General features: G+C 42.0%; 1 protein-coding gene across 1 annotated transcript in view; it reads left to right on the top strand.

Moving 5' to 3' along the window:
- The window catches only part of RREB1 (ras responsive element binding protein 1), a 122,307-nt gene that overhangs the window by 59,149 nt on the left and 48,646 nt on the right, over positions 1-14,512 (top strand). The window contains exons 4-5 of the mRNA XM_059467442.1: positions 3,272-3,361; positions 4,692-4,855. Coding sequence (XP_059323425.1) covers positions 3,272-3,361; positions 4,692-4,855 — 254 coding nt within the window. The remainder of the gene's footprint in view (positions 1-3,271; positions 3,362-4,691; positions 4,856-14,512) is intronic.

The raw sequence follows: 14,512 nt of genomic DNA, 5'->3' as shown, positions 1-14,512 counted from the left end.
CCATGTGGTCTGGCTTCAGGGAAGTTTATTAGTGTTGGTGACCTTTATTCCACCTGGTATTTCGGTGGGCATCGAATCAAAGGAAGCTCTAGAGTAAATGTGACAGGATTAAGAGGGATTCTTACAGCATAAAAATAAACAAATACATTGAAAACATAGTAAATTGCCTATTTGTCTTTAGGCTGAAAGATTGTTAAAGCCAGAGGGGCAAATGGCTACATTACTGAGAAAATAGAAGTGAGATGTGAAATATTAAGTCGGTATCAATCTTGTTAGCAGGCTCTAATACAGCAAATTTCCACTTTCAGCTAGCAGAATGAAAGCACTGAATTGTTTTAGTGTGTAGCAATGCAGGGACCTCAGATTCTGGTCAGAATATGCCCCTTAATATAATTTCAAGGATAATAACAGCTGATTTTCTGGATCTGACCGCTGTTTCCCACGAGTTGGCAGTGAAACATTTTGCCCTGAACCTTTGTCCCAAAGTCTATGGTTCTCTCTATAATGCTGACTTTATCTTGGCTGCCGTCTACCCATAGTCTAAAAAGCATGTTCTCACATCAACCTGCATATATTTTAACTTCTCATTTGCTTTGCTCTTGACGAAAATAAAAAATGTGACAGAGGTGTTTTTTGGGCTGAGAAAAACAGACAGACTTAAAGCACAGCTCCAAAAGCATTTGCCATCAGTTGAATGCAGAGCAGTTGTGCCAGATTGACTTACTAAAGGGAGAGTAGCTGACAAATGAGCTGCTAATTTTATCTTTCAGTTCAAGAACTGTGTTTTCACCAACTTGGCTCTGGTGGGGTAGCTGAATGCTGTGTTTTAAATTGGTGAATGAGGGTACTCTTACAGTAGGGATGCTAATGTTTTTTGGTCTGGATTGGGTTAGTCAACGGATTTGCTTGAGCTGTGTTACGGTATGCAGCTTGTAGCCTGTCTGACCACTGGAGAAAGTTTGGGTTCTAGTTAATAATAAACCCCAGATTCAATACTAATCAGCTCTGGCTGAGCTATAGTGTGTTTCTGATCTTTGCTTCAAGGTGAACTAGTAATTACTCTATCTTCTGTTAATTTTCTGCTTTGAAGAGAAGGCAGCCTGGAAAGCAGGCTTTGAAATCATCAAGTGCATCATGTAGAACTACAGCACTCGTTTAAAGAGGAGGGGGACAAAAAACTAGTAGTGGGTTGATAATTTTTCAGAAATAGCCTGGGGATTAAACATCATCTAAACTGTCAGCACGTATGCAGGGATTTTCCTCACGGCACAGTGTGTTTGTGTCCTGTCTTGAGCCAGCTTTTAACAGGGTGCAGTATAATTGGAGCTGAACATTACTCCACAGTCGGGTTGCATATAGTAAAATTAAAGTTGTATTAGTAGGATGGAATGAATGTTTGTGAATGACACGTTTGTATATAAAAAATTGGGGGAGGGGCACTGAGATAATGCATTTTAATTTTCTTTGAGTGTTCAGGCTTCATAATGGCAGCCTTTCTTGCTTTCTTTCTAATGTTTTGCAAGCGCTAGTACATTAGACCTTGGCCTGTATGTGTGGCCTACAGTGATTACCTCTGGGATGTAGAGGCTGAAATGTAGTTGGAAAAACATGTACAAGCAAAAGAATGGAGAGGAGTGGGAGAACCTAATCCTTTCATTTTAGAAACAAAGTCTCAAGACTTGTTTTCTTCAGAACAAATGGTAACAGCTCTTCATCCATGTCCACAGGTCACAGAAGTTATTGCAAAATTATTATGGCCCTGTTTTTGAAAACAAAACATAATACGGGTACTCTCTAGAATGGTTCCCCAAATCGTGCAGGAGGGCATATTGCTTTTAATGAGACATCAAAAAGAACTTTCTCTAACTCTGTGTCAGCATCTCACCATCCTAATGTGCCAGTGCATTTGTCACAGAGACTTGGGTTAGTCATTCACAATGTTCTTTGTGAGTGCTTGTGTCTGATAGCCTGGAAATGGTTGCTTCTGAGTTGATGACTTTGGAATATCACTGGGGAAAGAGAATTGTGTGGAGAGAGGAAATGCATAGACACACTGATATCCATCAGCTTGCAGCTAAAGAAGGGCTGAGAATGGGTTCTGCTTTTTGCTTGTTTTCAAGCTTTTACTAATGATACTTAAGACAACCGCAAAGAACTTGAGTAGAAAATGTCACTTGGCATAAAAATTATGCTTTCTCACTGGTCATGCAGAGATGGTTTTTGTATTGTCTTGTCACTAGAGGTGTGCATCATTCTAATTGAAAACTGAGGTTTAATTTTGAGTGCCAAATCATCTTCCTTTTAATATACAGGCGTTGGTGCATAAGCCATGCCTGGCTTCTGGTGAGGTTGTGAAAATGCCCTTTACATCATCCAGCAGCCATCCTTGAGGACAAATTGAGGCAAACAGCTTTGGTTCCTGCAAGAGTGTCATTTCATCCTTGGCTGGAAGAGTGCTGGCTTTGCTCTGTGTCTCAAGGGCATACTTAAATCAGGTTTAGCTCTCCTGGTTGGCTTCATTGTTTGTACTGTGGTTTGACCATCAACTCCTGATTCTCACCTGGGCAGAGAATGATGGGGTTCATAATGGGTTTTTTTGGAGTCACGTACACTCCTGCATTGTCACCTCTTTCTTGCTATGATCTCATCAGATCTTGCGAGCTTCAGAAGGGTGGGGCCTGGCTGGTGTGCCTGGATGGGATGCTTCCAGCAGAAACACAGGATGCTGAAGGAAATGGTGCTGATGATTCAGTAAATGCCACTCTTCCTTCTGAGTCAGCCGTGGAGAGCATGCAGCCCCTACAAAAGGGCACCAAGATAGTGCTTTGCCATCAAGATGAGGTGGAAAATCTGAAGTTCTGAGAACTTGTGCTATTAAAAATCTTCGGGAAAAATAATGATGTTTGCCCATGTATTCTGATGATGTTCCAGGAATTATTTTCTGGTCAGCTAAATTCCTCCTGGCAGTTCGAGCTCCTTGCAATTGCCTTCACTTCCTGTCCTAAATTACTACTGCTGAGTATCTCTGTGCTGTTAAAACAGCTGCTGTACTTCTGTGATAGTTGAAATGGCCCCTGTTTATAAATTCAGAAGTTTCTGAAACTTGCTTGAGGGATCTATCACTTGATAAGTGTATAAATGCCAGTTATTCTTTTAGCAGTGGCCTTTTGTACTTGGGATGGATTATGTTTTTCCATCCTCATCACTGACAGGTTTCTAGTCCTTTTACATTGATATTCCTTCTGATTGTTTTGTTCTCTTTTGTCCACAGGAAACAAAAGAAGAGAAGTCTTCCTATACCTGTCCCCTGTGTGAAAAGATTTGCACTACACAGCACCAGCTAACTATGCACATTCGTCAGGTATGCAGAGTACCAGCTCTTGGTTTCTTACTTTTATTAAGAGTGTTTCCTTTGCCAGGTTGCATTTTGCAGTGATGTCAAACAGTTCCATGTGCAAGCCAATGAAATGCTTCCATTGTTTTGCTTTTATTTTAGCCTTCTCTTGCATTTTCTTCAAAAAGCACACCCCACAAACCTAACCCTGAGGTGGATAATTTTCCTCCCTTCCTTGCCTGGCATTCCACCCCCCCTTCCCCCAGTGGCTCAAACAAGGATGTGTGTCCTGTTCTGCATTGCTTAAGGTATCCTAAGGATCCGGAAAACCACTTTCATCATGAGGCCTAAGTCCTGTTTTATTATCCTGTGTGAGTACAGATCTTTTTACTGGCCATGCAAATTAAGAAGCAGGAAGACATAATTTTTAAATCAACTCAGTGTAGAAGAGACTCTCAGTCTTTCACAGGATACAGCAGTTTTGAGAGGCTTTTTTTTTCTTTTTGCTGGATAGTGCACTTTTTTGTCATCTACAGGCCTGTTCTTGCTCCTCCTGAAATATATGCATACTTAATAAGGAGGTTTGCCCTTTTCTCTAGCAGAAGGTTCTGCTTTGGATGCTAAGGTGTGGTTGATGACTGGCTTCACTAGATACTTATTACTTCAGTTTTTCCTCCTGTACTGCAGCTATTACTTAATTATTTTTTTCTTACTCTCCTGGTGTTTTTTGGCGATTTTTTTTGTATGTGAAGAAATCTTCAAGTCTCTGAATGCAAGTGAGAAAGAGTGGTACATACAGCACTGTAGCTATGGCCATTACTTGACCTTGTAATGCATTCTCATGGCCCTAGAAGTCTGCATGTACACTCAGAAGCAGTTTAGTTTTGTTGTCTTGCTATGCAGTAAGTTAAAAATTAATATCTTTAAAGACAATTTGTTTTTAAGTGTCTATCTTCTGCTGTGAAGTTCATAATTCCATCCTCTTTCCTTACCACTCGTACAGCCCCAAACCACTGCACAGCTTAAAGTATCCCAAGGTTCCATTTGTCTGATGGGTTGTTGCTGAGTCCCTCTGTATCTTCTTTTGCTGCAGACCCAGCAGAAATGCTGCATTGCAGGCTGTATGAAACAGCTACTTGTGCTGGTGCATTAAGGGGTTAAAGATGAGGGGGGAGGAGGGGGGGCTGTAGTTGAGGGAGGAGGGCTGGGGAGGAGAGGTATCTACAGGGCACACCCTCGTTTAAGGTGCTGTGCCAAGTAGCTCTTTAGAGCTGCTTAATTTAAGATGTTCTTGCTGATATTTTACTGGCACTTCAGAAGGGGCATTCAATGAAAAAAAAATCATTGCTTTCTCCAGCATAACACTGACACTGGAGGGACAGACCATTCCTGCAGCATCTGTGGAAAGTCTCTGAGCTCAGCGAGCTCCCTTGATCGCCACATGCTGGTGCACTCAGGTGAAAGGCCTTATAAATGTTCAGTATGTGGACAGTCCTTCACCACCAATGGAAACATGCACAGGTGAGTGCTGAGCTGACCGCGTCCCAGGAGTTTGGAAAGGATTACAGCATAGGGGGCTCTTTTGTTTCCTTGCAGGGACTAGCAAAGACACTTGGGCAAAGTGTCCTTAGCAAAGACCAAAGACACTTGGGCAGGAAATGTGGAGTATCTGTGACCTACAAATGTGGTATAACACACACTACAGCCACTAGGATGCTTAAGTAGTGGGAGGAAATCAGAATTGAGTAGTGGGAGGAAATCAGACTTGATAAAGATGTTCTAGCTTTCTTTAAGTATTATCAAGAGTTGTTATAGCTTTTTTTTTTTTTTTTTTTAGTAATAGTAGTAGTATGACAAATGGATAGTATGACAAATGGGTTTTTCTCAGGGGATAAAAATATATAGCCAAGCTATATAGTAATTTCTAATTCCATAGCCTCAGAGTCATGGATTCAAGTGGTTGCATTGGAACATCTGGGGTTTTGTTGGTGTTATGTACCTAAGTATCCAAGTGCCACCAGGAAGATGCCTCTTTGGTGTTTTTATCTTGTTTCTAAATACATACATCAATATTTGTTTGCACTGCATACAACTTATTGCACTATAGATCTGGCAAATTCTCTGCAGTCCAAATTTCCAAATGTAGTTTCCTTTGTAGGGATGTAGCAATATGTACAGTTGTCAACTGGGGAAACAAAATGTTAAAGCACATGGATTTTCCTTCCCCTCCCTCATCCCATGATTCAGTATTCATTTATTTGCATGGGTGGAACATCTCAGAACTGATTAAGATTTCATGGATTCCCACATGGCTTTAGTGCCCATTTCAAAGAGTTTACAACCTACAAAGAAACAGTGAGGCAAGTGGGGGAAAAGAATATTGCTTACAAGCAAAAGGGCAGGAGTTAGGGTTACAGACTGTTTCTGTGTGGAAAGGAAGTCTGTTTTCCTGGTTATTACTAATTATTTTCCAAGCAGTGTGTTATAGGTAGAATGAAAAGGTGATTTTGATGACAATAGGAAAGATAACATAGTCCTGCACAATGGGAGCAATACCTACTTGCAGCATTACCTTTTCTGTATAGTTTTACTCCTGTTAACACTTGGGTGAAAAGAGAGGGAATGCAGTTTTGTGATTCCATATTTATTTAACTTAGAGTTGGTTGGAACTGGGGAGAGTTAGCAAGATAGATAAAAAATGAGAAGGGGAGAACACAAAGAGATACTGGCCTTGGGCACTGAATAAATCACACATCTGACTCATCTGACCAGAGGTGTTGTGAGCCATGTTTGCCAGGTCGGGTCATTACTCTGCATGACGTGGGGAAGGCAGGGCCATGCTGAGTTGCAACTGATGCCACTGTCAGTACCCAAGGGTGACTTCCAGTGGTGGAACTCTGGGATGGTCAGTCATTTGTGTCTGGGTGGCTTGCTGAAGGACTGCTTGTGTGGTTTATTTGAGTTTTTGCTCACTAGGCATCTCTTATGCTCTTCTAGAAGCAGGAAAGGGAGGCTTCACCTGAAACTTGACTCCAGGCCTATAAGAGATTGATGTAGTCACTTTTCCTTGTACAGGTTTCCCCATATAGAAATTCTTAGCATGCTTTTGTAGCAAATTTATAGCCAGAATTGCCAGACTCAGTGACTTGCCCAAAAGAAGTAGAAATCAGTACCTCCTGATGAGAAAATAGTTTGGTTTTAATTTTTTCTCTTAACAAGATGATGCCTGAAGTTACCAGCATGGCGTGTTGTATTTACTGACCCCACTTAGAAGGGCCTAAGTTCATGAAAGGAAAATCTTGATATGAAAAGTCTTTTTGTCTGATGGGTGCCTGTTGGTTCTGTTAAGCTCCTTCTTGTACAGGGCTGCCCTGCAGCAGCAGAAGGCTGTTCCCAAGCTTGGTATCTCTGCAATGAGTGACCCCAGACTCATGACAAGCAAAATCCTGAGCAACTGAAACATGCTGGTTCTGCTACAGGAGAGTTGTGGTTGGCAGACTGTGCCTTCTGGTCTTTTTCAGTGAATAACCTTTTCTTGTTGCTATAACTGACTAATACTGGATCTTGTTGCTGAAGGAAGGCATGAATGTGCAAGTAGGCTGATGAGGATAAATGCAAAGTGAAATCAAATTTTTTTATCTGATGCTATGACATACTCACAAGGAAGACGTTCATTTTGCCCACCAGTACCTCCTTCTGAAACAGGTATTTCTGGTCCAAGATGGTGTGAAGTAAATTTCTTTTTCAGGCATCTCAAACTTAGCTGTAGCATCATGTCCAGTGGACTGTCAGTGATGTGGCTGAATCTGTCTCACATCTCATTCAAAACTGCTTCTGCCTCAGGATTCCAGAGCAAGGACCTGTTTGCCAGGTCCTGCCTCGTGTAACTCCTGCAGGCCACCTCTGTGGTGGTGCCATGTCTGTTCTTCTGTACCAGCTAGATGATACTACAAGTCCATCTTTCTCCTGTTTTATTGTTCTCTATTTTTGTGCTACAGCATCTAAGTAGTGACAGATGTATATGTCCAAACCAGCAAAAAAAAACAAGAAAAGAATTTCTCATGTGCCCCTGGTAGCCAGCAGGGTGGTATCCCTGGATTGTTGCACAGCATGGGGTGAGAGAGGAGTTACAGGTCCAGCAGAAACTTGTGATGTGCTGGTAAAGAATTAGTGTAACTTGTGAAGATCCTGCAGGAGTTTCCCAGAATTTACTGCACTTACACCACATATGCTTGGTTCATAGGAAATGAGCAAGGGAGAAGTTGGTCCGTTGGTATCTGAATGGTGGGAAAAATGTGTAGGCTTATGCCATGTCCATCCTCTTTTCTTTTTCCCCCTGCCATGTGCTGGCTCTTATTTAGTTGCCCATACTATTTTAAAATCCAGAGTTTTAAAGGACCTTTTAGGGGAAAAAGTTGAATGGAATGGTTTTGTCCAGGGAAATACTGTGCCATGGGAGTACTTACTGCTGTTCCATCACAGAATGAAATTTCTGATCTTTGAGCCTCAAAGCAGCCACATCATTAGGCATTCAGCTGACTGGAGGAGGGAAGGAGACAAGTTTTGGTTGCTTTTTTGGGTTAGAAAATGATTACCTATGCTGTTATACTCTCAAGTGTTGACCATCTCCATCAAAAGTATTTTTTCACCACCTTCACTTTACCAAGGGAGAAAAAAAACTCCAGAGCTCTTACTTGATGCTCTTTTGCATTACAGTAAAACTACTGTGCAACAGGTGAAGTTTTTGTAGTGTGAGTGAGAATGCTGTTTCCTCCACATCTCTTCCTTGAGTTACTCTAGCTGTGCTGGGGTGTTGCATGTACTCTTCACTTGTGAAATCGATGCTGGCCTTCCTGACTCCCACAATACGTGCAACACTTCATTTGTAAATGAGTCATAGCCTCTCATATGAAGTCCAATTTCTTTTTGTTGTGCTCTTTGGCTCCTCGTCAACAAGTTAAGTTGAATGGGCACAGCAGACTGGGGTGGAGTGGGAAGGTTCTCTTGTGCAATACTAATAAGAAAGAGAGGTTAAAACCTGCTTCCCTTTCTGACCAGTGTGACTCTTGGCCAGGATTTTCAACAGGGAACCTTGAGCCCAGGATATCTCAGAAAACTCTCTTACTGCCAGGCTGTTCAGGAGTGTCCTGAGCCTTCTGTGGGGACAGTCACATTTGGAGAGAGCAAAGGTCTCTGAAGAATGCTCAATGTCCAGAACAAAAAACTGCAAGTGGTGTCAGACTGTCTGCTGCCATATCAGTGCTGCTCCTACCGTTTGTGGAGGGTTGGTGCCATCTGATATAAGAGCTGGAAGATTGTTAGTGCCTGGTATCAGCATCAGGAATTGCTCTGGAGAAGAAGACTTGGAGATGATGCTGAGTGTTTTAGAGTTTTGTTTTTGACCAGTATTGAAAAGAGCAAGTCTTCTTGGAAATAGCAAGCCTCGTAGAATCAGGAGCTGATTAGAGATTTGGGAGCATTGTTTTCTTGGGGCTTTTTTTAAGAATCTGGAGGAAAGAGTTAGATCATGGTAGTTTTGAGTTCATCATTCCTGTAACTGGCACTGTAATGATCAGTACATAAGAAAATCTGCAATTTAGGATATGCCTTATCCTCATCCTTCAGGAGATACAGACCCTGTGGCTTTCTCCCAGTCACAGTGAGTTAAAGTTGAATACTCATATCTCCATCAGGAACATAGCCTATATGGAGGGGAAGGGGGTGTATAAAGAGTTTCTGTAGCTGTAGAAGAGCTGGGGATTTCCAGTGTACTGTCTCCACTCAAAAGATTGCAACTACTAAAGAGTTTCCAAAGGTTTTCCATCTGTACTGTCATAGTAACTCCCTAGGGAATTACCTGTGAATAATGCCAACTCCGAGGAGCCCTTTTGGGTCTAGACTCCATCTCTACCACTGCTTATCCCCAAAATGCACAGAGGAGTTAGGCTGCTGCTGTGGTTGTAGTGCTGGTTTGTGAGCATAAGGAAAGGACCTTGAAGTAGGGAAAAAAATTTTCCTTGACTTACTGTGTTGCATTCAAATAGAATGTGCATCAGCCTTCAGTGGGAAGGGCGATGCCTCCACTTTGCTCCAAAAGTGTTTCCTTTGGGGGTAGGATCCTTTGCCAGCAGTTCCTTTTCCATTTCTGTGACTAAGGATAGTCTGTGCCTATCATTTTAAAGTCACATTTTCCTCCCTGCCAAAGACATGCTCTCCATGCAAGTAGAAAATGTTAATGGGGTATAAATGCCAAAAGGGAGGCGAGAAATGACCTTCCTGCCAGTTTCCAGTGGGAAGCTATTAAAGGCTCTGTGGCAAGTCTGACAAGAGGAAAGGGATAACACATATGTTTCAGCCACAGCTTCCCCAGTTTGGTACATGAAGGAGCATTGTCCATGGCTGGTTTTCTCCAGACTGTCCATATAAGTCCAGTAATGCAAACTAACTGAAGTGTTTCATTTGAAACTGAAATGTAGAAAGTATCTACCTTCTTTCTCTTCTTCCATTCCTTGCCCATATGTGACAAAAATATTTAGTATGGCTTTTTATTTACATCCTGCTTGGGTACTTGTGGACTGTTTATCTACCATCTCTCAGGAACAGGTCTCAAAGTTTGGGGATTTTTTTTTGGCACATGTGAAACACCACATGCAACAACCACATGCAGAAGTCTTTGAAACTCAGATTGGAAGATCTGGATCGCAGAAGCTATGCTTTGAAGCATTCTTACAAAGGGTCCTATCAAAGAAGGTATTTCTTCTTTTAATTAAGAAGGCACTTTCATTTCTCAGTCTTACTTTCAGTACTAGATAGTTTTCCCAAACTTCTGATTTTAATACGCTGTGGAGAGATAAACAGCTGTCTTTTTAATCAAGGTATGGTTATGTTCTGATGTGCAAGGCTTTCTGAAACAACACTTTGTATGTGCACCTGTGTGTTGCTGACTGAGTTTCTTGAGAAAGACAGAAAATGCACATGCTGGAGGGTAATCTGTGAATTTTGACATTTTAACCAGCCATTTTTGCTGGCACATGACGAGTGTGCAAGTCTGCAAGATTGTAATGCACTGCTCAGAAAATGAGTGTTGGATCTTGATGAAGGCATAGGGATTGGGATGCATGTACTTCAAAGGTTTCCCTGCTGCCTTTAACAAGAGTCTGTGTGTCATGGGCAGGCATGCACACAGGCCATCTGTGACTCTGCAAATGTCCAATAGTCAGAGTGTCCTCAAGATTTGGCTGAATCCATCCTCTCTCTGCATTCCACCTGTGAATCGCTCCCATGTTATTTATGGCATTGGCCTGCTTCCAGTACCTTGTGTATGCTTTGTGGGGTGCAGCACAGTAACAATGCCCAGCCTCCAAGTACAAATAGGATCTCTGTAGTCCAGCACGTGCAGGCTGGCATTTGCTTAGGATGGAAGTTTTGGAGGCAGAACGTAGCCAAATGTGATGAAGACCTTTTTATCTTTCCCAGAAGAGGAGAGGAACTGCCTTATTACAACATGGTTGGCTTTCTGGTGGTTTGCAAGTGGAAATTTGGTGTAGCTTTGAAAAACTGAACCTACAAGATATTGAAGCTAAAGACAAATAGCCAAGGAGCTCACCACACAGAAAATGATTGACACTTCACACATATGAAAAGGCTGTCTCTCATTGTCTTGCACAATAGAAATGTCTCTTTAGTCATCTTCTAAGGAGCTTTTATTTCAATGTAGCAATTGGTGAGCAGTGCTCTTAAATATTAAGAACAAGGCTGTACTACAAATATTAAGAACAAGGCTTTTAAATCCATTCCTTATATGTGGGGGGATGATTTATCTTTCACTGTCAGCATGCTAGTGAAAGATAAGCTTCAGCAAATGCAAGTGCCCTAATTCTTCATCAGGGATAATGAACACAAAGGACTAACTTCTTCTTCTAGTAACTGATGACTGTAGTTGTGGGATGCAGGTGAGATGGGATAGCTGTTTTGGCTTTTTTTGCAGTTAAGAATGTTTGTTACATTTTTTGCTAGTATGTTTTGTAAATAAGGATGGAGAAACAGGTGGAAGGAAGCTTTTTGGCCTCTCCTGTCAGCAGATAATACCCAGAATATGTGTTTGGTACTCTGCTGGGACCCCCATGTTTTGAAGAAGGTTGAATTAGAAAGAGAGAAAGAAAGCCTTTTCAACGACAATACAGCACTAAGAGAAGAGTCTGTTTCTCTGTGTCTTTGATTTGAATTACAAGTCTGCAATATTTTTAATTGTTCCAGGAAGAAACTTTTGTCTGTCTCACTCTTGCGGAGTAGATTTACTTCTGGAAAGACTATATATAAATTTCTATTTGATTAACATGGCTCACAAACAGGGTGCTCAAAAAAAACCCTCCACCAGTATCTTCAGCAGTAAAAGACTCTGGATGACCTCCTGTGCCACAGAACCTCTGTGAGCCCTCAGAGCTGAAAGGAGATGCCACGATTTCAGATGTGTTACATGCTGCTTGTAGGCTTGGACAGTATCCCCCTTCAGTTATCATTAAAGAACAGCAAAGGAAGTTAACACAAAAACACGAATGCTGAGATCTGATTAGAATCAAGCGAAGCAAGGAAGTGCAGAGTTAAGATTTATATGCAGACCTTAATTAGCTCCATTGTTCTTGAGAACCTAAGTGTACACAACGAGGAACATTATTCTTGCATTTCCAGAGCTCCTCAGTACCCAAACATGAGACTTCAGTGTGTTTTTCTGTCCTAGATTTTCTCTGTGTGTTGTCTTTCTCTGTGTATGCCTCTGCACAAGTCTAATCTTGTGCACTGTAAGGCTGTGGGTTCTTATGTTTTGGTTTTCTGCAAGGCAAAAAAAGGGGACAGTCTTAATGAGTTTAGGTTTCTGGTGTGATTTGTGTTGAGGAGAAGGTGGCCTGACATGGCAGGGTGATGCCGCCCTGCTCAGGGGCAGTAACGTGAATCTCCTGTAGAACAGAGCGTATTGAGCGTGGCTTAGTGCTGCTTTGTTACCCGTGTCACAGTTCAAATAAGCACAAGCCACTTGACAGATTAGACTCTAGTCTCAGAGCACATGGCAGTGCAAGACCTTGATCTTTCCACATAAGTACCCCTTCAGGAATATCACCTCCTCTGAAGGTCTAGTATTCTCAGGGATGTTTCCTCCCCTTCTCACCTTGAAGAGCTACAAAATAAATACAAACCTTAACTTAGCAAGCACTAGAAAATCCAGGTGATCTTTGTCAGGAGTTGAGGTGCTTTTAGTCCTCTGCCATAAACCTGACTTGTGATTCTTGTGGACATGTTAGCTCTCAAGGTTAACAAATAACGTGTTGTTTTGTTCACTTTTCGGTTGGTGATTTGTCTTGTAGCTTGTACTTCGGTTGGCTGATTCTCTGTAGAAAATGCTGATGGTGAGAAAATTTGCTGAGAGAGTTTGTATATTAAGGTAATCTTTGTTCAGCCTGTTGTGCATGCATATCAGAAATACTTGCATCACTTCTCTTATGAACATGTATTCCCTGTCCTCCTATCCCCTGAAAAGATTCCTGGGCAAAGTACCCACGAGAATGAGGAAAAAGTCTATCACAAACTGCATTTGTGGTTGCTGTCATTCCACCTTTAATGTATGTCTTCCAGCTTTACGTTTTTTCCCCCCAGTATCTAACCTGCTCAACCTGTTCTGGTTCAGCATGCTGGAACCAGCAAACAGCAGAACGTACCCCCTCGCAGGGTCAGCAAGTTTTTTCCCTTTTCTTTCCTCCCCTCTTTTAAAAATAGGCTATTCCATAACAGTACATTGACAGCATTGGGGGAAGCTTCTGTAGCTGTTAAAAAAAAAAAATTAAAAAAGCAAGGGGAATCTGTCTTGTCATTTGGGCTTAGCCAGCTCTTTTCACTCGGGTTGTTGAGCCTTGATGCTCAAATGCATGATGTACACAGCTTAGTCAAAGACACAGTCTTTAAAGTAGTAGTGCCATTATACAACTACTAAATAGCACACAATATGCAAATACTGTTGTCTGTTTCTTGAGAGTATCTATAGATATGCCAAGTTCTTCAGACTGGTCTTTTAGTTGAAGTTTGCTAAACACTCGAAGTGATTTTTTTTGTAAATCCTCTGAGTCAGCTTTCCAGTGCTGACTCATGTGGAAAGATATCTTGAAAGAGAGAAGGTGCCCAACTTCTGTGTGGCTCATTTTTTACACCAAGACACTTCAGTGTTATCTTTTTTGACAGTTTCAGACAGAGAGGAGAGTAAGGTGACAGTTGTTCATGGACTGTATGAATTCCACTTGAGGGCTAAAGTTCTCAAACTCCTGTAGCACAGTCATGTGGGGACTTATATTTCCAGTTTGACTAAACAGACACGTAACAAGATGTGAAACTTCTTCCTTGTGCTTCTCTCCTCAGCAAGGGAACACTCTAAGGAAGGAGGACCACATGTTCAGGAACAGGAGAGGAAATGGGCTGAGCACGTGAAACCGCTTTTGCTAGGATGCCATCCTCAGCGCTGGGAAGTTTGCAGTTTGTGTGTGTGCAGTGATAACCTTTTACTTCCTTGCCCCTTGAGATACTTGGTGGCTGCTGATAGCAGGGTAATGTGGAGAACCTGCTTTTAAGGAAGATGTGCTTCCCTTATCTCGTGCAGCTTCCTTGAGTGCGTGCGTGTGTTGTGTGTGCGTTCGTGTGTGCGTGTCGGGGAGAGATACCCTGCTCCATCTGCACAGCATCCCCAGCAGTGCCGGGGCCCTCTGTGTTTTCCTCCTTGAGCTGTGTGACGCAGCAAGTTGCTCTGTGCTGTGCCATCAGGATTGCTCAACAGTGGAGTGTGAGAGGGAACCAACAGCAAGAGGGCTTGCCTGGTTCTGGGAAGTAGCTGAGGCTTATGTTTGCTTGGTTAAGAAAAGGGTGTGTTTCTTGACGGGAGGCAGGACATACCTAGGACTTTTTTGACTGTATTTGCTCTTTAGGATAAATCTTTTCCCTGTTGTGATATGCTTTCTCTGATTTTCTCTTTCCCTCTCTCTCCTTCTTCCCCCTGTTACTAAAATTTAAAATGGCCTTAATTATCCTTACCTCCTAATAACACTTGTTTTCTTTAAACATAAAGTTTCCTGAAAAATCAGCAGTGGAGTAACCGAATAAGGTTATATAGTCTGGTAACTAAAGGCCATGCCTGAAAACCAC

The sequence above is a fragment of the Ammospiza nelsoni genome, chromosome 1 (assembly GCF_027579445.1).
Source record: "Ammospiza nelsoni isolate bAmmNel1 chromosome 1, bAmmNel1.pri, whole genome shotgun sequence".
In the NCBI taxonomy this organism is placed as follows: domain Eukaryota; kingdom Metazoa; phylum Chordata; class Aves; order Passeriformes; family Passerellidae; genus Ammospiza; species Ammospiza nelsoni.
This window is presented reverse-complemented; position numbering and strand designations above follow the sequence as displayed.